This window comes from Charadrius vociferus, unplaced genomic scaffold, assembly GCF_000708025.1.
Source record: "Charadrius vociferus isolate BGI_N301 unplaced genomic scaffold, ASM70802v2 scaffold183, whole genome shotgun sequence".
NCBI lineage: Eukaryota > Metazoa > Chordata > Aves > Charadriiformes > Charadriidae > Charadrius > Charadrius vociferus.
In genome coordinates, this window is record NW_009648250.1 from 5,488,486 (window position 1) to 5,512,467 (window position 23,982).

Below are 23,982 nucleotides of genomic sequence, written 5' to 3' on the forward strand. Positions count from 1 at the left end.
CCCTACACGCTACTGGACTTGATAAACAGAAAAAAAACCTCAAGAAAGGCACGATCATTTTTAACTGATATCTGAGACCGCCTTTCTGACAAATTTAGAAAATACATTGCGTGCAGTTTACTTCCCTTGTTTTCCTCTTGAAATCATCTAATAAAATGCACTAATAAAAAAATCCTCCAGGCTTTGAGAGAGCTGAGGTCTGGAACTAAATGTTTCTCCTTATTTTCTAATGGAAACACCAGTCAAAATATAGCCCTTTCATTTTTTTACTATACAGACTCATAAGACTGCAGTATTAATCAGAGTCCTGTGTGTCTTTCCTTAACAGGTTTGATATAGAGATTGAACCTTTGTTTGCATGCATAGCTCTCTATGATATAAAAGAAAGGAAAAAGGTAAGTGTGCATACAGTATTTTTGTTCAGTTGGCTTGGGTTTTATTTTCTGGAGTAATAATTTAGGAAAACTTACAAAAGCCATGAAGCTTTTTCACACATGCAGTCTGATCCAGGATTTTTTTTACTCATTTAAAGTTACATGCTTGCAATTGTTTATTTTGTAGTTCTAATTACTACTTTTGACTTATTTTAAAATAAAATTTGATGCATTTTTGCTTTGCAATGCTTTTTCATTCTTTTTCTTTCCAAGATCTCAGAAAATTTTCATTGTGACCTCAACCCTGATTCATTAAGAGGATTCTTGCGTCATCATACACCCTCCATTGACTTGTCTACTCAGGCAAGATCAGCAGTATTTTCTGTCACTTATCCCTCATCGGATATATACCTAGTTATAAAGGTATGTTACAGGGCTACTTCAACACCATTCTTCCTGTTCCCAGTTGTGCCTGTTGCGCTGACAAACATGAGTTTCCTATAGCTGACATGAATTCTGATAGTTTTTAATAGTACATGTGCAGGTGTCCACTGGTATATCTCACTCCGAAGCTAAGAAGTTATATTGATACCCTGTGTTCTAGTTGTACTAAGTATTTAGAATTTCCTATCTCTGCCTAAGGGAAATTTAAAGTAAAGTAAAATAAGCTATTTTTAAAAAAATTAATTACATTCTGTGGAGGTTTTGGGGCTTTGGTTTAGGATACTTTGCATTATTTTTTTTATTCAATTCTGAAACTGAGTTAGCCTGAGGGCTTCATATCCTGGGGTCCATTAAAAAGTGCGTGGCCAGCAGGTCGAGGGAGGGTATCCTCCCTCTCTACTCTGCCCTGGTGAGGCCACATCTGGAGTACTGTGTCCACTTCTGGGCTCCCCTGTTCAAGAAAGACAAGGAACTACTGGAGAGAGTCCATTGGAGGGCTACAAAAATGATCAAGGAACTGGAGCATCTTTTTTGTGAGGAAAGGCTGAGACACCTGGGTCTGTTTAGCCTGGAGAAGAGAAGACTGCAAGGAGATCTTATCAATGCTTATACATATCTAAAGGGTGGGTGTCAAGAGGATGGGGCCAGACTCTTTTCAGTGGTGCCCAGCAGCAGGACAAGGGGCAACGGGCACAAACGGGAACACAGGAAATTCCATCTTAATGTGAGGAAAAACTTCCTTACTTTGAGGGTGGCAGAGCACCAGAATGCCCAGAGAGGCTGTGGAGTCTCCTTCTCTGGAGATATTTAAAACCCACCTGGATGTGTTCCTGTGCAACCTTTTCTAGGTGAACCTGCTTTAGCAGGGTGGTTGGACTAGATGATCCGTGAAAGTCCCTTCCGACCTCTGCCATTCTGTGATTCTGTGAACCACTTCACTTGGAATGTGTTAATTTTCCTCATTTCAGTGAAAATGCAGTAGTACCCGACTGACAGTGTTGCCATGTATGTATTTTCTGCTTTCTAACAAACCATATGGAAAACTAGGAGAAGGTTTAGTATCAGTTACCCCATAAATACAGTTTTAAGAATTCTGTATTGTGCCTTTAGGCAGGCTCTTTTGTATTGCTAGGGAAGGAACATGTTATTATTTGGGTGATATTTTTGCTTTCTGAGTGTCTAATTTTATTGCTTTTTGTAGATAGAAAAAGTGCTTCAGCAAGGAGAAATTGGAGACTGTGCAGAGCCCTACATGGTTCTTAAAGAAAGTGAGGCTGGAAAGGTAAGTAACTAAAAAGAGTGTTTAGGTCAAAAAAAATCATGCATAAGAAAAAAACAGAGAAAGAATTCCCTTTGGAATAAGACAGAATCCCAAGAACATTTGGGAGGAAGCCAGTTGGTGCATCTATGGTGCAAAAACAGTCTGGTGTCTGTGACCAACAGGAAGAAGTCCTAAGAAGGCAAGGTGCACTTTCATTACGGACTCCTTTGGAAATCAATACTAACAAAGTCTGGAGTCACAAAGCGGATAGGGGTGAGCAAAGGAGATGACAATGGAATGTGGAGTTGGCAGAAACATTCATACCTCAGAGACAACCAACCTGTCATACTGTGTACATGGCCCGTTCAGTGCTGTCATCCATAGATAACATGAGATCTGTTCAAGGAATTCATGGTCATTTACCTCCCTGGAGCAGACTGACAATATTTGCCGGACTTCCACACATCTATCACCTTCAAAATATTGCTTTCAGCACAATATTGTTTCTGTATCTTATGAAGGAAGTAGAACCTGCTAACATTTTGTGGTAATTGTTCATGCTGGGCTTGAGGGTCACTGCAAAAAGATCTGTGTTCTACTTTTCTATAATGAAAATCAACCAACTAATTGAAAAGCAATGAGAAGGGAATGTGCAAATCAAACCAGCTATGATCCTGACAGTGGTGTAGCAAGAAAACATGAGAGATAAGAATGCAAATTATTTACTGAACTGTAATTTCCATTTTTTTATCTGTAGTAACATTAAAATAACTGCTTTTTAAACAGTCTTTATTTTCTTTGTCTTAGACAAAAGAAAAGATTGAAAAACTGAAAGCCCAAGCTGAATCCTTTTGTCAGCGGTTGGGGAAATACAGAATGCCATTCGCCTGGGTTCCCATAAGCCTAACTAGTTTCTTCAATCTTTCAACACTTGAACGAGAAATATCTGAGGCCGAAGGTTTAAACGGTACTTGTCTAACTTTTCTAACTAATGCCAAGTGACTCTTCGGTAGGACTGTGCGTAGGAAACAATGTCATTTACTCTGGCATCAAAAGTGAACCTCGGATTCAAATTCATGTCTTCTCAGCCTTCCTTTTTAGTGCTATAAACAGTTGCAATTTAATACGCTCACTGTCTTATCTCTGCATATTTATTTTCATGTATGCTTCCACGTTTTAGGCCCAATTTTGGTTGAACACTAGCTTTGCAGAAGTAAAACTGCCTTTGCCATATGGAGTTCATTTGCAATACAGAGAAATCAAGATACATATCATCTTAGTTTCTAGAATATACAGGACCATTGGTCAACAACATTGACCAATGTGCTTTATAACCCGTGAACTAAAAATCTGAATAAGCTTGTTCTGTGCAGCAGAAATAATGTCACTTCTTTCACATTGTCCGAAATCAAAGTCGTGGAATGTTTCAGGTACTCTGTCTATCCTCTGATGTTGCTGGGAATTTGTGCATTTCTAGTGTATTCTGATAGTCTTTGTACTGAAGCAACACAAAGCAAATTGTTTCATTTAATTTCCCCTTTGAAGGGAAAGGATCCGCTAGTGACAAGAGGGCAACACTGCTACAGGCGAGAAGACTTTCTGAGAGAAGTCTCAGCTCGGAGGACAGCTATCCAGCATCAAACTTCAAAACTATCTCTCTGACCCTCAACACCTTCTTTAAACAGGTACTGAATACTCTTAATTTCTCATTGCCTAAGACATTTTTCAGCTACGTAATGTGAACTATGTTGGGAAAAGTTACTAGTGATGTTCATGTGGGGACAGAGAATAACTGCTGTCAAGTAGGCAATAACCCAGTTGCTTTGCATGCCTCAAGGACATGGTTCACTCAGAAGCTTTTCTCAGTGTTACAGAATACTGCTATAAAGGTACTTATTTTTGTATTTCTTTTGGTAGGAAGGAGACAGACTCAGTGATGAAGATCTGTTCAAATTTTTAGCTGATTTCAAAAGATCATCTTCCTTGCAGAGAAGAATTAAGACTTTACCAGGTACATAATTCATTTTGGATGGAAATTAATTTTCTCCCCTGAATTGTTCTGTAAATCCAACCCCAAAATATAACTAACTTGGGTTTTAAGTCTATGGTATGTGCTATTGTGGAACTTCCTGGGTTCCCAGTCTCTACCTGAGCACAGATGCTTTTGAGGTTTTTTGTGTATGAGTGAGTAGCTTGATATTCTAAAATGATTTGCTTTCCTCCCTAATTTACAGTGTATCTACTGGATTTCTTTTGTTATTATTCAAACTGTTTGAAGACAGTGCTTTAAAGCGGATTTCTAAGATCTTTTCTATTTCCCTGCACTGTTTTAAAATGGGTCTTATATTACAGAGGGGGATTAAAATGTGTACTCATTTCATCTTGTTTGGGTATTTGGGTCAGTGTTAGCTGACAAAGTAGGGAAGCAGAGATAGTGTTTGGCTACTGTCAAAAACCCGAGCAGCTTATTTTTTATTTTTGCATAAATTACAGCTCAAACTCTTCCGGGTTGTAGAAGACCTTTAAAAGTATTACCTAAGTGCAAAGCTGTTTTGGCTTTTTAGCTGATTGCCAGAAATGACAAGTGTGAGTTCCCCAAACGGTTTTCACTTATCACAACAGAGAATTTAAATTGAGTCTAGTTATACTTGGGTAAATGTTATCAGTATTAACTGTTTAACTGCTCACCACAGCAAGCCTGGCTCTCCTGGTGGGTGGTGTCTACTTTCGTAGAGATTAACCAGAGCAGAATCTGAGTGGGGGGAGAGAGAGAGAACTGTATTAGACAGCAGCCCTTTTATCTTTTGTCTACCGGACAAATTTTACAGTATTTGTGTGTGAAAGATATTACCCAGCATATAGTGTTCCTTCTTTCTTTTCTGTTTCTTTGACATTGTCCAGGGTAGAGACAAAGAGCTATATAGTGGCCTGAAGTGTAGGGATGTGTGTAGGTTACTTCTTGTGCACCTTCCTACACCCTTGCTTTCATTCTCCTGTAGCCTTCAAGCCAAAGATTCCGTTCTTGTTTCTGCACTGTTGCTATGTATGCTCATAGACTGTTTTCATTTTTGTTTTATTATGCGTTTTGCTGAGATTTTGTGATTTTTTTTTTTTTTGAAGGAACACTTAAACTGGAGATTTCTCCAGCTCCAGAAAACCTTGGTTATTGTCTGACACCAGAATTACTGCCAGTAAAGCCATTTCCAGAAAACCGTAATCGTCCTCACAAAGAGATTTTGGAATTCCCAATTAGAGAAGTGTTTGTTCCCCATACCATTTATAGGTAAGAAATAACGTATATTTTTAAAATTCTTAAAATCCATTTTCAAAAATAATTGTGATTTAGGTTTGGGGTTTTTTTTCAGAAATAGAAACTAAAAATATTTTTTTTTAAATGTTAAAGACTATACCTTAGGCTGAATCTTACTAGTCATTACAAGGTAAAACACCTGCAGGATGTTCTATAGTGTATTTACTATTCTAATTATCTTGTCCTATGAAAATTTTTCTAAAACATCAAAAAAAACCCCTAACATCTCTCATTGATTTGGCATATATATCTCTCTCCCTTAGTGTGTTTTTTTCCCAGTAAATCTTACTATCATTTTTAACAGTTTTGGTAAATGTTTGTGCTAGGTGGTTTCAACTGTTGAGTCATCTTAGTATCTGAGGAAGTGATGTGTTGCTCTGTGTACTTTTTCACAATGAACAAGGACTCTAGGCTGTGTTGGTTTTTTTCTTAAATCTATTCTATTCTGGTTGTTTCAAGGAGACCACAGTGTTCATTAGAATGCAGCTGAGCAACTCCCATAATTTCTTAGTGTTCTGGCACATCTGAGTCTCCAAGAAGAAATTAGTATCAAAAGAATGTGCTTCAACATGTTTGTGCACCATAGTGGTGCTAGTGAGCAGTGATATTGCTAACAGCTAACTAGCAATAATTCAAAATAGGTGTATTACAGTGTTATAGGTACAGAAATACTAGCTTTCATGTGACCATTGTGTTAGTGAAGGCATGGAAGTAAAGCAGAATGCTTCTTACAACAGTAGTTGATGCTATTCTAAGGGACTTTTCTGATCCCTGGAACAGCACAACTAGGTACTGAATTGCATTAGTGGCAAAGGTGTGACTATCAGTAAGGAACCAGAGAATGAAGAACCTGAATAAAGGGGTGTAAAGCTTATTTAGTTCTTGCAGATTAGCAAAGAATCCCACGCACTCACCTGACCCCACCCAGGAGGGGAGAAGGGAAGGGCAAGGCTTGTGGTTCAGTACAAGTCAGAACTGCAAGGCTGCAGAGTACTGCATCCCAGGGAGATGCTTCACACCTTCATGGGAAACTGGAGAGCCAGTAGGGTTGTTGGTGACACCTGTATTTGGGTGTCAGCTTTTAAGGAAAGCAAAAAGAGGAGCTGGCATCGCATCTTGGTATAACAACTTGCAATGTGGCATCAGCAGGGAAATGACTAAATAAGCCAGTTTGGACAGAGCCTCAGTTTTGGAGGAGTTGTTCCTGGGCTGTGCTGTGAATCTGTGATATTCAAGCTCCTGAGGGCAGTTTCTTTGTGCTCTCGGCACCAGAATGCTAAAATGCAGAGTGCTCTGGTACTTCTGTCTTCTCTGTGTATCAAAGATAGAAGTGAAAATCTGTCTTCCCCTCCTCCCCCTTTTTTTAGGGGGTTTATGCAGACATTTCTCTAGGGAAAGTAGTTTTTGTACAATTAAAAGTGCAAATGTAAATAAACTTGAGTAATGACACCTTTTTTTTTTTTTTTTAAATGAAAAATGAACCAGAATTTTAACTTTCCTATTCAGTGTCATGCCCCAATAAGGAGTATCATGTGTCAACTCCACTGTGCAGTCTGGTAGTGTCTAAAGATCTGCTTTTGAAAATTAAAAGCATTACCAATGGCTGCATTGCTGAGCCAGAAAGAGTTGAGTCTGCACAGAATATTCTCTCTTCAGTTCTCACCAAGGTAAACTCCTGCAGCCAGACATCATGAATATCAAAGCCACCATGCTGAAAATTAAGTTGTGCATCTCCTGAAGCAAGTTTGGGTGTTTCCACACTATTCTTCAGTTGCTAGGGTGTCTGTATTGAGTACATACAATTAGCAGTACATACATTAGAAGAAATGCTTGGTACAGTTCAACTGTTACACTCTTTGTGCAAGTGTTCACAGCCAGTAGGCTTAGTCTGTACAGGCTTTTGGGGCTCTGTTTTGATTTTCACCCTAGGTAGAAGTCGTGGTAACAAAACAAGTAGGATCTGTCCAGCCTAACTTGTAATAATAAAGAGAATATTTATAAAGAATATTTACCTTCATTAATCTTTAACTTAGTTAGTGAATCAACGGTGATGAGACAACTAACATGCCATAAGTAGTGTTATGCTGTAAACTGGAAACTCAATCAGTTAATACCCAAATTAAAGACAGTTAGCTAGATGCACTGGGGAAATGGTGAAAAAAATGCAGAAATGCTAGGTCATGTTTCAACGGCCTTGTGACAACAAACACATTTGGAGCAAGAAAGGGGAGTTGCTAACTGAAACTGTTAATGAACTCCAGCAATAGTTCCCCAAAAAGTCAGATGAGGCAGCTTTGCAAACATGAAACGGCAGAGTCTGGGATTTGGTGGGGTTCAGGAAGTAACATTTGTGTTTGCGCAGTGCCATTGAAAGCACATCCTTTTTCCACAAGCCAGAATCACCTAGCCCCATCTGAGATGCTTTTGCGACACAATTATGCCAGTGTTCTGTTTGGTCAGCAAAAGCATAGTTAGGGAATGTAGGCCAATGTATTTGCTTAATTTAACTGTCATGCAATTCTTCTTGTTTAGTTCTCTGCATGGTGAATACTGTTGTGAGCCTGAGATTAGACTCACCTATGCAAAGTAACTCTGAATTTGAATACAGCCAGATATTAAGTGTTTCGTGTTATTTTATTTCCTTTCCTCTAATCTAAAAAGTAGAACCATCCCGTTTTAATTAAGCAATGTGCTAGCATTCAGTCATAGCCTGCTAGTGTGTTACAGGTGATTTAATGTTTCCTAATTTTTGATGGTAAGTCTGCAAACCATTTTTTTTACCAGTGCTATAGATTTAGATATTAAAAGAATGAAAAATAGGTAAAATAATTACCTGTTTTCTGTTATTGTGAATGTAAGAGAGGGTTACATATAGAAATGTACTTGAATAAGAAATGTACTTGAATAACAAATAAATGAAAACTTATAAAATACAGTCTGGTAAGTTCTTACTGGCATAATAATATCTCTACACATGTCCAGACAAATACTAATAAAACATCTAGCTTCAGTTTTCCTCCTGAACATTTAAAAGAAATGCAAAGATTTTGTTTACATGGGGTGGGGAGGTGAGGATTGCCAATGTAAGATATTTCAAAGGAAAAAAGTCTTCTTTTTTGTAAATAATAGCTTTTTCCTTTGTGATAGGAGAAACAGAGTCTTCTATTATAGTCTTTGAACTTAACTCTTGTTAGTTTTTACACTGGTGTAATGCCATTATTTTAAATGATGCTGTTTCTGATTTATGCCAGAGAGATCAGCCAGCCCCCTTTCTTTGTGCACTGTGAAATTGAGCACTTCTTTTTGTTGTGTACCTACATTTCTTTAATAAAAATAGTTCCCTGAAAATGTCAAAACATTCCAAGATTTATTTCATTCAATACCCTTCTATTCTTAATGGGAAAAATCATATACTTTAAAGATTGTTTATCAGTTTATTTTCTCGTGAAATATAAATGAAAATAATGCTGCTTACTGCTGCTATGAAATGTTGGTGCTGAGGAAGAGGGATTTGTTCCATCACTTCAGCAGTAACTCAGCTTAACCAGGCACAGAAGTCCTGTCTTTGCTAGGAGAAGTGCCTAACTCTTAGGGGATTTTTGGAGAGAGCAGGGAAAAAAACCTCTTTCTTCGGTGTTTTGTTTCATTTAATTGCAAACCACTTAGCACTGTGCTCAGACTTACTGTAGTCTGCAGTGTGAGGTGGAGGCCTTCTGCTTTGGTGGTAATCATTCTACTCCAGCCTTGACTAGTTTTGAGCAAGGAAAGGCTATTGCTGTATAATGGCCCGCTCTTCCCATTACTGCCGTCACAGGGTTATCTACTCCTTTCAGTCTCTCTGCCTGTGGGATCTGGAGACAGCACGATAGCCCTGTGCACCTTCTACAGGGCCATTGCTCTAGCCTTGTGCCGGTCGGAGACGCTGGCAGTTCTGACCTTCTGATGGTAGGTCAGTTCAATGATGTATAATGAATAACTATGTGTCGTGGAATGAAAGCTATTAAAATTTTAGTCTGACTTGACTCTAAGCTCTAGGTCACATTTAAATTTAGAAATACCTATTTTCTTGTCATAATTTTGTGATTTGAATCTGCAGAAATCTGCTGTTTTGGGACAGCCTTCCACTCAGTTCTTGTGGTGACATTTTTTTTGTGTTGACTAACCCTTTAATGGAAAATTTATTAAGGTTTTCACAACAATGTTAATGGACAGAATAAAGTGACAATCACTCTTAGCCTAAATTTAATGAGGCTCTGAACACTGACTCTTTAGATGATCCTTAATTTTAGCAACATGAGAAAAATCATTCAAACTATTACCCAAATTATCCATACAAAGATACAGAATATGACACACATACATCCTCTTGAATGTGACATGTTGAAGTTCTGTCAGTGTGCCGTTTGTTGTGGTCAGTGGCTGATTAGAACAGGTTTCCATCTTTGGTAAAGTGTTTGTGATTTGCATTATAATTTTCAACCTTTTTTTCTGAAGATTCCCTGCACACCCCAACAAAAGTGTGCAGGAATCAACAAAGATTGAGAATTATAACTAATGGGTGAATAATTTTTTGTTTCCAGTACCAGAAGTATTAAATAGCAATGTTAACCCATCCATCAGGAGACTGATTGGGAGAGTCCCTTGGGAGGCTGTCCTGAAGGGCAAAGGAGTCCAGGAAGGTTGGGGACTCCTCAAGAAGGGAGTATTAAAGGTGCAGGAACAGGCCACCCCCACATTCCGAAAGACAGGCCAGCGGGGTAGAAGACTGGCCTGACTGAACGGAGAGCTTTGGCTGGAACTCAGGAACAAAAGGAGAGTTTATGGCCTTTGGAAAAGGGGGTGGGCCACTGAGGAGGACTACAAAGACGCAGTGAAGCTATGCAGGGAGAAAATTAGAAGGGCCAAAGCCCAACTAGAACTCAATCTGGCTATTGCTGTAAAAGACAATAAAATATGCTTCTATAAATACATTAACAAGAAAAGGAGGACCAGGGAGATTCTTCCTCCTTTATTGGATGCAGGGGGAAACAAAATGACTAAGGATGAGGAAAAGGCTGAGGTATTAAATGCCTTTTTTGCCTCAGTCTTTAATAGCTGGACTAGTTGATTGTTGGGTACCTAGCCCCTTGAGCTGGAGGACAGGGATGGAGACCAGAATGAGACCTCCATAATCCAAGAGGAAATGGTCAGTGACCTGCTCGACCACCTAGACATACACAGGTCTATGGGGCCAGACAGGTTACACCCAAGAGTGTTGAAGGAGTTGGTGGATGTACTCATCAGACCACTTTTCCTAATTTATCAACAGACCTGGCTAACCAGGGAGGTCCCAATGGACTGGAGATTAACAGATGTGACGCCCATCTACAAGAAGGGCCAGAAGGAGGATTCAGGGAACTACAGACCTGTCAGTCTGACCTCAGTGCTGGGGAAGCTTATGGAGCAGATTATCTCGAGTGCCATTACATATTATTTACAGGACAACCAGACAATCAGGCCCAGCGAACATGGGTTCATGAGTCGCAAGTCCTGATTAAAGAACCTGATCTCCTTCTGTGACAAGGTGACCCACTTGGTGGACGAGGGTAAGGCTGTGGATGCTATTTACCTAGACTTCAGTAAAGCCTTCAGTACTGTTCCCCACAGCATTCTCATGAAAAAAAATGGCTACCCAAGGCTTGGACATGCAAACACTCTGCTGGATCAAACACTGGCTGGATGGCCGGGCCCAGAGAGGGGTGGTGAATGGAGTTAAATCCAGTTGACAGCCAGTCACAAGCAGTGTTCCACAGGGCCCAGTGTTGGGGCCACTTCTGTGTAATATCTTTATTAATGATCTGACAAGGGGATTGAGAGCACCCTCAGTAAGTTTGCAGATGACACCAAGTTAGGTGGGAGTGTTGATCTGCTTGAGGGTAGGACGGCTTTTCAGAGGGACCTTGATAGGCTGGATTGATGGGCTGAGGCCAATAGTATGAGCTTCAACAAGGCCAAGTGCCAAGTCCTGCACTTGGGCCACAACAACCCTATGCAATGCTATAGGCTTGGAGAGGAGTGGCTGAAAAGTTGCCCTGCAGAAAAGGATCTGGGAGTGTTGATTGACAGCCGGCTGGATGTGAGGCAGCAGGGTGGCCCGAAGTGATTGTCCCACTGTATTCAGCACTGGTGAAGCCCCACCTTGAGTACTGTGTTCAGTTTTGGGCCCCTCACTACAAGAAGGACATTGAGGTGTTAGAGCATGTCCGGAGAAGGGCAATAAAGCTGGTGAGGGGTCTGGAGGACAAGCCTTATGAGGAACGACTGAGGGAACTGGGGTTGTTTAGCCTGGAGGAGGCTGAGGGGACACCTTATCACCCTCTACAACTACCTGAAAGGAGGTTGTAGAGAGATGGGCATTGGTCTCTTTTCACAAGTTAAAACTGATAGGACAAGAGGAAATGCTACCAAGTTACTCCAGAGGGCGTTTAGGTTAGATATTAGGAAAAACTTCTACACTGAAAGGGTTATCAAAGACTGGAACGGGGTGCCCAGGGAAGTGGTGGAATCGCCATCCTTAGATGTATTTAAAAGCCATCAATATATGATGCTCAGGGACATGGTTTAGAAGTGATCCTTGTATAGTTAGATAACAGTTGGACTTGATGATCTTAAAGATCTTTTCCAGCCATAACGATTCTATGATTCTGTGATCACTGTTCACCTATAGCACATTCGTGTTTTGTATCTGCAGTGACTATTGCACATCAATTGGCTTTTGCTATGTATGGTGTTCTTGTCACAGTCACCAATGAACATGCCTAATATTCATTAGAACTTTGAGATGCACTTGTTGACACCTCACACGTTGTGTAATTTAGCAAGAAGGATTTTATTATGTCCTACATATGCACAGCCAATAATTACAAATGGAGAATATTCAATGAGAAGGGTCACAGACTTGAAACTTGAAAGATTTTATGTTGGCAGAAGATAGGTCTACATTGCTTTGGGCATCTGAAGTGATCAAATCACCACTGCTAAGTCCCATGAAAGAGTAAGAATGTCTGCAAATTTGAATGAGAATTACTGCGTGATGTCCTGTACCAGCCTAAGTGGACCCTTAGCTTTCCCAGCAAGTACCTGATTCTGAAATAGCCTCTTACCTCATCAACCCTCTGCTAGGTCTGCCTCCGAGAGGCTCCCAAAGCTTCTCCCAGGGAAGCTGTCTTGATCTGTGCCTCACCCAGGACTCTGCTGTCCTGTGGGACTCTGGTCTCAGTGAAGTTAGGTGCCCTGCTGTGGCTTTTGTAGATACATACTGACTCCTGAATAGCTCTTTTGCTTTTTGTAAGCACATCTGACTATATCTGGAGGTAGACCCCTGCACTTTCTGTAGGGTGAGAGGGGGGAGAGGTTTAATCACACTGACCAAAAATAATTCTTGTGGAATGCTGTTTGAATATTTCTGTTCAGCACAGATCCTCAAAGGAGACACAGTGCCTCGTGGAGCTCACCACGTCCTTTTGGGCATGCTAGCTACCCTGTTATTTAAAAGACAGCTGTATATGCTGCCCTGACACCCCTGCTAACTGCAGTGTGGAAATGCTCCTTGTCATTGCTTCCTCTCAGGCTTTTGGAGGGTACAGATCTGGCAGGTAGTAGCACTTACGCAGTGGTCAGCAGTGGGTCTACAATTCATGCCTGTATGCAGGAATCTCTTTTGATCATCTCCCCACCTTTCTGCTTTAAAACATCAGTCATCACCTTCATCTCTGCAGGATATCCAGAGTCAGCCTTTGCTTCTGTTCTTCCTCAGTGCTGATGGGTTTAATACACATGTAAGCAAGATCCCTAAAACTGCTTGAGTGTAATGGCATGAGCGTTAGCTCTTCAGTACGGTACTTGATGGAATAATGCTTCCTTGTTTGGTAGTCAGCAGAGAGCTCTCAGTTTGTGATTTTACATATCTTTCATCTCAAGTCACATCTAAATGTAAAATCCAATGCTCAGGGACATTATATGGATTTGTGACATCTTCTGCTGGGCTGCAGATTAATGAAGCAATGGCTGGATTATGCAGCCTCACCTACATGTATTTCTTCACCTCTGGCAGATGTAATATTGATAATATCCCTTGTTTAATATGTCATTCCCCCGAGCATAATTCAGTGGAGGTTACCAATATATTTCTCTCTTTCACTTAGCTTTTCCTAATATCTTGGAAAGAATTTGGCAGAGCAGAAATTGCATTTGAGACGGTAAGCAAGAAAGTGCATTAGTGTGGCCGGCAGGAGTACTGTTCTGAACAAAGGGAAAGGCAAGTTACATGCTGGTTTGTTTGCTAAGGCATGCTGTGCCCATGTAGTGTGTGTTGGTTAGCAAAGTAGCTTGGACTGTGTAGTTAGAGAGTACTGTCACATGGTGATACACGGCAATAAGGAGGATCAACCACAGTTTTCCAGGTCTTGGGATACAACGAATGGAAGATGAACTGTATGACTTAATGTCAGCATTCTCCAAAGCTGCTACACATTTTCAGCTAACAATGGTGCCGAGGAAATAATGTGTGATGAGGTCAAAGCAATTTTGTGTGTAGCTTCTGACTGTCAGAGACAAAAAGAAAGCATGAAAGCCCATGAGTAGTTCTCATTGTTTCTCATTGGAAGCCAACATGTTTCCACCAACACTAATCTTATTCCTTACTCTCAGAGGACAAACAGAGTCCTATACCAGACTGGGAAAATGAGACATTAAATAGACATAATCGTGATGCCAGAATGTGTGTAAACCAGGGGTAGCTGAAATCTCAGACATGACATAGACTTCACTGGAGAAAAAGCTTTAGCATTTTGACTCTTCTACCAGAATTGTTGTGTTTTGAACTTGGAAGACCATCTAAGCTGCCAAATTCCCCACAGAAATTAAAGGTGCTTTTTAAGTTTAGTGGTCTGTCCACGTACAGAAGCTAATAAACAGCAAACTGTGCTGTCTTTTAAATTATTATTCATATTCATTACTAAAAAATGTCTGTTTCTAGAATTACAGTTCAAAATTTCTTGTTTTTATTTACTCAAGTTCATTGATACTGCTTTTTGATTTGCATAATGTAGAAATACATGCCATTTTGTTGCTATAAGCTGGGAATGCGTGAATGAACTTCAGTTGTTGGGTTTATTTGCTGGTTTACCTGTTTTTATCACATCTGAGTGATTCCTTATCCTTTTTCAAAATCTGACTCTTCACACCTGAGAAAGGAGCTGCTTTCTTGAGAGATACCTGCTTTTCGTTACATCAAGCATTGCATTCATTCATAACTGGGAATTACATATTTCAAGAAAAAAGATAGGAAGACTACCTTCTCAGAGACATAGCTTACTGTATGAGAAACCTTAAACATGGGATGTTCTGTGTGTCACAGCAAGAACTAACCTTTTCCTTGTGAACTTTTGAAATGGAGTTCTGGCAAAGCCTTCACTGTTTAGGTGGAATTGAAGGACAGGGAGAGGAATCAGCACAATGTGAGTTTGTGCACTTCATTTTGAAATGCAAATGCTTGCCATTTACCCATTTTATTCCTCCTTTTCTTTCTTCCAGAAATCTCCTCTATGTTTACCCTCAGAGGCTGAATTTTGCTAACCGACCAGCTTCTGCAAGAAACATTACCATCAAGATCCAGTTTATGTGTGGCGAAGACCCGTCCTGTGCAATGCCGGTAATAAATGCTGAGATTTCTTCACAGACTCTTGCTTACGTACATTCCCGATGATCCTCTGAAGAGAGAACTCATTGTTTAGTTCCATCACCACAGTTTCTAGTGGGGCCTTAGGAAGCCTAATGTCAGAGAGCTTGCGAAGCTTGTCATTCTCATCAGAAAGCAGGGCTGTAGTCCTTACCCACATCAAGGAGAGGCTTGTCACTCGAATGGAACAGAAGAATATTACTACCTCCTATCTAAGTCTTCCTACCTTATTTCCAGAAGAGTGATATTGTATTAAATCAATGCTGTGTTGGAAACTCTAAGGGTGAAATTCATAGAGCTTTAGAGACCTTTTAAGAAAGATGTAGTCTATCGTCCAGTTTAACTCCTTGGTATGCACTATGCGTACACAAATACTCAGGTGTAACACTGGAAGGTAGAAGTTGGGATCTTCATTGCCTGAATCTGAATGGGTGCACAGTCATGCAGGGTAAGTAGAGTTTTCTGTGTTTGAAACACACTGTGTATATATATGTACTACTAGCAGAACAGGCAGCACTGTCCATGTTCAGGTTGTTCAGTATTTCTCATTATAAGATCCTCTCTTCCGTTTTACCAAGCTTCGGATGTTCAGTTTGAAGTGTTCTAACCTAGACATCTGCTTCAGCCTGAATTTTTGGGGAAATTTTCAGATAGTGTAAGTGGCTATTTAAGAATTACATTGGGATAAAATTTTTGTGATTTTACGTGTTAGAGGGGGAAAAAGTGAGTGGAAATATTACTTTGAGGAACTTTAATCCAACGATATGTTGGAGTAAGGACTGACACCTGACCAGCCTTTATCAGTGTGCTGACACTGCACAGTGCGTACTTCGCAGTCTTACTCCACAAGTGCTCTGGAATTGAAATCAGAGCATCAGCACACTGTTTTCCCAAGCCACGTTTCTCCCAGAGCTGGAGCTGTGCATTGTGAATGTAACACCATCTTTTACAGAATAATGCATTGTTGGTTTCCTTAAACTCTGCAATTAGGTTTTGACAAATGCCTCAAACAGACACAGTTCATCTGGCATCCCTCTCCACTGTGAGAGCACTTCATCTCAATACATGTGCTGTACAGATATCCTTGTCTAAGCTTATGTCCCAGGGCTCCATTTAAAGTTACTGGATTCCTGGACCTTACCATGAGGCTGTGTCTGAAATGAGGGAAGTAAAATCAAGCACTAAAAATGCCTATTTCTCTTCATTGATTGTAAAGGAACTTTGGAGCTCTAAGGTAAAGTGGAAAAATCTTGCCCTAAATCATAGAATCATGGAATGGTTAGAGTTGGAAGGGACCTTAAAGATCATCTAGTTCCAACCCCCTGCCGTGGGCAGGGACACCTCCCACTAGACCAGGTTGCTCAAAGCCCCATCCAACCTGGCCTTGAACACTTCCAGGGATGGGGCATCCATGACTTCCCTGGGCAACCTGTTCCACTGTCTTACCACCCTCACAGTAAAGAATTTCTTCCTAATATCTAATCTAGATCTACCCTCTTTCAGTTTAAAACTGCTAAATGAGCAGGCTACAACTGAAAAACAAACTTCTAAAAATAATTTTAATTTAGCTTTTTAGCATTTAATTAAAGGCAATGTGACAATGTGAAAGAGGCTTACCATAACTTTATTCCCGCAATTCCTAACTTTTTAGTGCATGACTGGGAAACGTGATGTAGGGTACTCAGTGGCTCTACTCCATTTTCCTCTGTTTTACCCTGAATGGTGTGTGGGGAAGATGGTTGGTAATAAGACATTTGTGTCAATATGCTAAGATAAAATTGAAGAGTCGTTTTCAGCCTACAGATACTGTCTTAAAATTTATACAAGATTATGACAATTAAATACTTTAGACCTGACTACTGTTACTTTCTTTTCTTCTTAATGTAGGCAATTTTTGGGAAATCTTCAGGCCCAGAATTTGTGCAAGAAATATACACAGCTATCACATATCATAATAAGTAAGTATTGTTACTGTTTGTATGACTTGAGAAGTATTAATCGCGATGTCTTTACATATTTCTTAACCTGCGTAGTTCATCAAGGAATGCTGGTACTTATGCATTTTAAACATTTATATTTTGTGTGGATTTGTCATATCTAACTTGGATTGCTACATGCATTTGCATAAGTGACCATTGTGTAAGCAACCATTGCTTTTCTTGTTTGGAGCTTTTCAGAGGTTAGTTGAGAATATTCCTAACCTGAAGATTGAGGAGCAGGAGCCAGAAGCAGCAGCACAGCTTTGTAACAACATTCACTTCAATGAATTCACAGATGCAAAAGACCTGAAGGGACATTCTCATTCTCATTAATGTGGACTTGGGATTTAGAATTTACACAATAAATGTACTAGAACCTAAAATTAAGAATGAATGTTTTTGAAAGTACAGAGATGGGTGAAAGCTGAAACGTTCCAGCTGATACCATCTATGCTCTTCCTCATTCAAAGCTGTAGATAATTCATAAATACAGCTGTGTATATATGTACTTTGTTTAACTTGTCTCTATTCTCAGGATTTATACAGTTTTTATAAAAAAAAAAAGTACCTAGAAACCTACTGGCAAATTTGCCTTCTTCTCTGTCTCATGCTAACACTGGAAATGTGCTTGACATTGTTTTTAAACAGGTCCCCTGACTTTTATGAAGAAGTGAAAATTAAGCTGCCAGCAAAACTCACAGAGAAACACCATCTATTGTTCACGTTCTATCACATTAGCTGTCAGCCAAAGCAAGGAGCAACTGTGGAAACCCTCCTGGGATATTCAGTAAGTTCCATGTAATATATGTGTGTGTGTGTATGTATCTATATCCCATCCAAACAGATTCTTTGCTTGTCAAAAATCTTGTCATATATTCCCTTTCTGATTATGGTAATACATCAAAAACAGTGGAAGGTCTTCATGTTAATTCAGAGAAACCAGGTGCAACTTGTGCTATGTTACATCCTCGTCCTATAATTTTACATTGTTAAGTGTCTTTGAAGCTGATGAATTCACCTAGCGCAACTGAAGTATGCATCTAAATATTTGCAACAGTAATGCTTTATAGCATATCACCTAATTCTGTTAGATTCTACTTATCGCACAAAAAGAACCCTAAACCATATACAATTATTTACTGTTATTTAACATGGTCATACATGAGGTAACAACTAATATAATATTTTCAAATAGATTTTATATGGCATATCGTTTATGTTCTAAAGTGTCTTTTACCCACAGCAAATTTAAAAAGCAGAATCTAGAAGGTAAAATGTAGTTCTGTTGCCTTCGTTATCTTCATGTTGAGACTAGTATGTTTTAGTTTGAGAAATACATATTGTAGTGTAGTCTCTTTGACCTTTTTCATTATCAATCCATATTTTTAACTGGAGAGATTTTAAAATAAGAGGAAAGCAGAGATAATAATGCTTCAGATTTGAAAACATCCTAGTGCTGTGGTCAGCAATGAAGCTGTGGGGCCAGATAAGTGCTTTCCCTGTGTTCTTGCTATGAAGTTTGTATTTGGTTTTGATCCAGTACTGAGAATCCTTTCAAATGGGCTTTCTCTTATGGACAGATACAGTTCCACCAATGTCAATGGGAATTATCACTCCACTTTACCTTAGAGCTCCAGAAGTAAAGTAGTTTGTAGTTCAGCAGCAAGATTTGACATAGGTGAGGACTTAATTTTCAAGTTTCTGTTTGCCTAAATAGAAAATGTTTCTGCCCTGCAATACTGAAGTGCACAGCCTCTTTCAGACTTGAATAGGAGAAAAATTAAGTGTGTCCAAATATCAGTACAGCGTTATGATGAGTCATTCTGACTTTAATCCTCCTGGTGACCACAACCAAGATGTTCCATTTATCCTTAGCAAAACTTTAATTCTATTGATTTGCTTCAAAGCCGAGGATCAGTCTAGTCAAGATATGTGATTTTTTAAATAAAATCATGGACGCTACTAAATCCTTCTGGTAGGATTTATTAGAAAAATATATGTCACACATGAAAAGCACTGTGTTTGTTTTCTTCAAAAGGAATGGTTTGTAAAGCAGTCTTGTACATTTTTCTACAGTAGCTATCAGTGAATTTAAAATGCAAAGAAATTACTGGTGAATGGGTTAGAGCAGAGAAGCTTGGGTCGATACCTCATTTGTTGTTTTGTTGACTGTACATAACAAATTAGATAAATAACCCTAATCATATGTAGTCAAGTCTTTTCTCTTCATTTGTTTCAGTGGCTGCCAATTCTATTAAATGATCGTCTTCAAACTGGATATTATTGTCTTCCTGTAGCATTGGATAAGCTGCCTTTCCACTATTCAATTCACTCTCCTGAGGTAACAAAGAAAATTATGGAAAGATAATACTTTCCTAATGTAGAAGAACAGCATAAGTGTTTTACAAACTAACGTTGCTGTCTGCTTGTGGACAATGCCTCCTTTTTGTGCTTTAAAAGGGGAAATCTCTGGAGAAAAATGTTGTTGTTATTATTGTCACTGGTGTTATTATTTTATATTGTTATATTGTGGGTTTTAACTTCAGTTATCCAAGCAAATCTTTGTGAATTGTCTAATCAGGGATACACTTGTTTAGAGAATGTCAAGTCAATAATTTGCTTTCTTGCATATGATCATTTGCTCATTTTTTTTTTGTGGCTATGTGGGAGAGGGAGGAGAAATGGAATCAGGTGCTGCTACTGGAGCAGAAAACTGTGCCCTCTGAGTAAACACGGCAAGCAGGAAACTGTCCAGAGGGTTAAAACTGCACCACATCACCATGGAGCGCCTTTGGCTGTGCTTCAACTGGGAACTTCTAACCTTAAAAATATCCCATCAGAAGATGTATATTTGCACTGTCTTAGCTAGGCATCCGGCTGAAGTGCTCCAAATTTCCCTGTTCAATGCCTCAACTACTCTCCAGGTAGTCTATGAGAACAAGCAGGTGCCTGGCTGTGGTCCTCTGTATGGCACTGAATTTGGATATCTGAAATGAAGTGAATAGCCTGAATAACCTATAGAGCCCTGTGTAAACAGACTTTCTGTTTGATTGTTAAAAGGAAGGTGATGATTCCCATATTTTTTTTCCATCACAGAAAGTTCCAGCTCAGACACCACCTATTAAGTGGGTTGAAGGACACAAGGGTGTTTTCAGTGTTGAAGTGCAAGCTGTTTCATCTGTTCACACTCAGGTAATGCATCAGAAGCAACACACAGCTCTAGTTTCATTTTGAAGAGAATTCAGATGTCCAGGCCAACTTAGGAGGTTTATCAAATGGAGATGTTTAGGCCCACACAGGTTTAAAACCAACCAACAGCTATGGAAATAACCTGATATCTTTAGTGAATGAAATCCTTTGGTGACATGAAACCTATTGGTACAAGTGAACAAATGAGCACTCTCAGCAGCAAGTCACATCAAGCAATATGTGTCCTGTCAGCTCAGCAAGGGTCTGCTTCAGCTGTGTTTGAAAGACACTGGCAGGGCACAGTGCCAGTTTCTGCAGTCTGGCAGCCCTTCTATTCTGCAAGGCTAGTTCAGGCAATGTGTCTATATCTGCAGAGACATATCACCTCCCTGCCTGTAGGGACTGGTTATACTGCCAGAATGCTCTAGACAGCTCAGCTGTCAATACTGTGTGGTGTGGGGACACAAGCTTAGTGCTGAATGAGAACTCAATGATTCTGGTGATTTAAATGTGATAGGAAATCGGGGCTTTGCCGATCTTACTGGGATACTGGTTTGAGGCAGAGCAGCTTTATTTTGTTGCTGCTGCTTTACACTCTCTCCTACCCATCATCTCGTTCTAGTTAACGCTGCTAGCTATGTCCTAACAACTGAAGGCCCTATATCTGAAGCAGGTCCATCATCCCTTTGCAGCATGCGTTTTAAATACAAGTAGGGCATACTCATAAGCACATAACTTGTATGTAGCTGGATGTAGGTGTGGGTGGCAGAGGGACTATAGACCTGTGACACAACAGAGTTTTGTCAGAGAGAGGGAAGAGTATTTTCATGAAATGAAGCAAGTGAGGGCTTTAGCTTTTCTGCTTTTAAACTGATCTAACCAGAGGCTGAATTTGAGCCAGATGAAAAGGAACAAACAAAAGGCTGTGACAGCTGCTTTACAAATTGATCTCTAGGGCAGAAGGGTGAAAATATTTTCTCTCATCCCATTAGGTGGGACAATCAGGCTTCACTTAGCTAGCAGCAGCCTGAACTATATCAACTTTGTTAATTGTGAGTGCACTGTATTTGCAGGACAATCACCTGGAGAAGTTCTTCACTCTGTGCCATTCTCTGGAGAGTCAAGTGACATTCCCCATTCGACTGATGGACCAGAAGATCACAGAGGCTACACTGGAACACGAATTGAAACTCAGCATTATCTGTTTGAATTCTTCACGCCTTGAACCTCTTGTCTTGTTTTTACATTTGGTACTAGATAAACTTTTCCAGCTGGCTGTACAGCCCATGGTCATAGCTGGCCAGACAGGTATTTACTGGTGCATGGCCTTGGAGTGGTAGTGCAAGCAACCTGGAGATGTGGGGGAAATGATTGCTAAATATCCAGGCTCGGATTTAGTATTTGGGGTAGTCCACGTCTGAAAAAGTTGTGCTTCTCAAAATGCAGTTTCACTGCACAATTTAATCAGGTTTAACTGAGTTCCTGCCTTCTCTCCTTTTCTTCCTACATATAAGACTCTCAGACTTTGGTTGGGAGGTACATCAAAATGTAGTAATTTACTGGTCTGGAAATATAGGTCAGAAAGTGGGTTGTGGTTTAACTTTATTTGGAATTCAGTTGTTTTGCAAGGAAAACACCAGCAAAATCACTTATCCTACATACATATCCTCTGCTCAAATATCTTTCAAACAGAATTGGGTGAGCACAAAAACGGAGGGGATATAGTAATGCACACAGATTTTTCTGTTACCGAGGCTGCCAGTTGCCCATCGCATGTGTTAACTCTGGAGGGAAGGCATACTTGGAGAAAGGGTGTAGTTTATTTCCTATCTCATTTTGGTAATCAATGCTTGTCATCAACTGTAATATTTGTGAAAAAGCCTGCTAGCCTGTATTTGTCTGTCAGCTGGACAATAATGAGTCTTAGTGTTTTTCAAGTAAGTATTTTATAGGAAATGCATGAAGGCTGCTAGAAATGGTAATTAACAGTTATGGGCTGCTTCTATGTAGCACGAAGTGATGGAGTAGCAGTGATTGGGTTGAAAGTCAGTGGGTGTACTGAAGAGTGGTTATTGGCCTTTGAAGACCTTGGGTCTGATCAGGTATTGCTGTCTAGAAATCTGAATTTGTTAAGGGCTGAATTCATTAAGGACTGGATTAGTTATTAGTACAAATAATGCCCTCACCTAATTATATTATACCCTTTAGTGCTGAGACTAATTCTTCCTTCTGTTTCACAGCCAACTTCTCACAGTTTGCCTTTGAATCTGTGGTTGCAATAGTGAACAGTCTCCACAACAGCAAAGACCTGAGCAAAGACCAGCATGGGAGGAACTGCCTCCTGGCATCTTATGTCTACTATGTATTTCGTCTGCCAGATCCTCAAAGAGAAGTAGTCAAACCAGGTAATATTGGTGCAAGAGTTTAAAAAGATTTTTTTTTTCATGATACATGCTATTCAGCATGGTGATTCTGAGAGGAGGATGCAGGGAACTGGCCTATAAAATAGTAAACACAACTTCTCCAACCCAGACTGCATACTGTTTAAGCACAGCACTGCTCAGATATATCATTTTCCTTAGAGGAAGGTCAGGGAGCTCAGTGCTGCAAAGAGCAACATGGCCTTGCTCCCCATAATCTCTGTTTCTCAGTCATTCATTTAAGATGTGGGGTTGAGGTGAGGGGACTCCACAGCTATATGCAACACTGTAGTTTCATGAAAATAAAAGACATCTCCTAAACTGATGGCTTCTTTAGATAAATTTCCTCTAGAAATTAAAATGGCCTTAAGATGCCAGTTTCTTACTGGCCTGTACATCAGTAAACCATTTTCCCTAAAAACTAACTTACTGCCAAGTGGCATATGGTCAAGCTCTGCCAATTTCTCCATAACATTAAGGATGTCATCAGAGGATAAAATCCTGTATGTTGGCCAGCAGGCTGAGGAAGGTGATCCTTTTCCTCTACTCAGCACTGGTTAATACTGTGTCCAATTCTGGGCTCCTCAGTACAAGATACACATGGATGTACTGGAGAGAGACCAGGTAAGGGTGACAAAGGTGATGAAGCAACTGGAGCATCTCTCCAATGAGGAAAGGCTGAGAGAGCTCGGACTATTCGGCCTGGAGAAGAGAAGGCTCAGGGAGGATCTTCAATGTATATAGAGACCTGAATGGAGATTACAAAGGCTCTTTCCGGTGGTGCCCAGTGACTGGACCAGAGGCAATGGGCTCAAACTGAAACACAGGAGGTTGCCTCTGAACATCAGGAAACACTTTTTTCCCGTGAGGGTGACCGAACACTGTCACAAGTTGCCCAGGGAGGTGGTGGATTCTCTTGGAGGTATTAGAAAGCTGTCTGGACGTGGACCTGGGCAACTTGCTCTAGGTGGCGCTGCTTGACATGGGGAGTTGGACTAGATGACCCCTAGAGGTCCCTTCCAACCTCATCCATTCCATTATTCTGCTGCAGTCCATTGTCCTAAAGCCTACAGGATTCATTTGATCCATTTCTGTGTATTTACTGACTTACCACGAAGCAGCTGTGGTGCTAAAGACACGAAGGCCCTCTTTATTTTTCAAATATTCATCTAAATCCCCATTCAGGGACATTTAGACTGATGTTAGGTTGTGCTAAAATCTCTGAGCTTGCGTACGCTTGGAAATTCTTTATCATGGAACAGTAAGCTGAAAACTAGTTAATCATTT

General features: G+C 40.1%; 1 protein-coding gene across 1 annotated transcript in view; it reads left to right on the plus strand.

Moving 5' to 3' along the window:
* DOCK8 (dedicator of cytokinesis 8) overlaps positions 1-23,982 on the plus strand; it is a 70,500-nt gene that overhangs the window by 12,849 nt on the left and 33,669 nt on the right. Inside the window, exons 7-20 of the mRNA XM_009884314.1 lie at positions 329-395; positions 648-797; positions 2,020-2,100; positions 2,887-3,046; positions 3,625-3,764; positions 3,997-4,090; positions 5,200-5,362; positions 14,963-15,080; positions 16,995-17,065; positions 17,735-17,873; positions 19,326-19,427; positions 20,183-20,278; positions 21,349-21,583; positions 22,516-22,680. Coding sequence (XP_009882616.1) covers positions 329-395; positions 648-797; positions 2,020-2,100; positions 2,887-3,046; positions 3,625-3,764; positions 3,997-4,090; positions 5,200-5,362; positions 14,963-15,080; positions 16,995-17,065; positions 17,735-17,873; positions 19,326-19,427; positions 20,183-20,278; positions 21,349-21,583; positions 22,516-22,680 — 1,781 coding nt within the window. The remainder of the gene's footprint in view (positions 1-328; positions 396-647; positions 798-2,019; positions 2,101-2,886; positions 3,047-3,624; positions 3,765-3,996; positions 4,091-5,199; positions 5,363-14,962; positions 15,081-16,994; positions 17,066-17,734; positions 17,874-19,325; positions 19,428-20,182; positions 20,279-21,348; positions 21,584-22,515; positions 22,681-23,982) is intronic.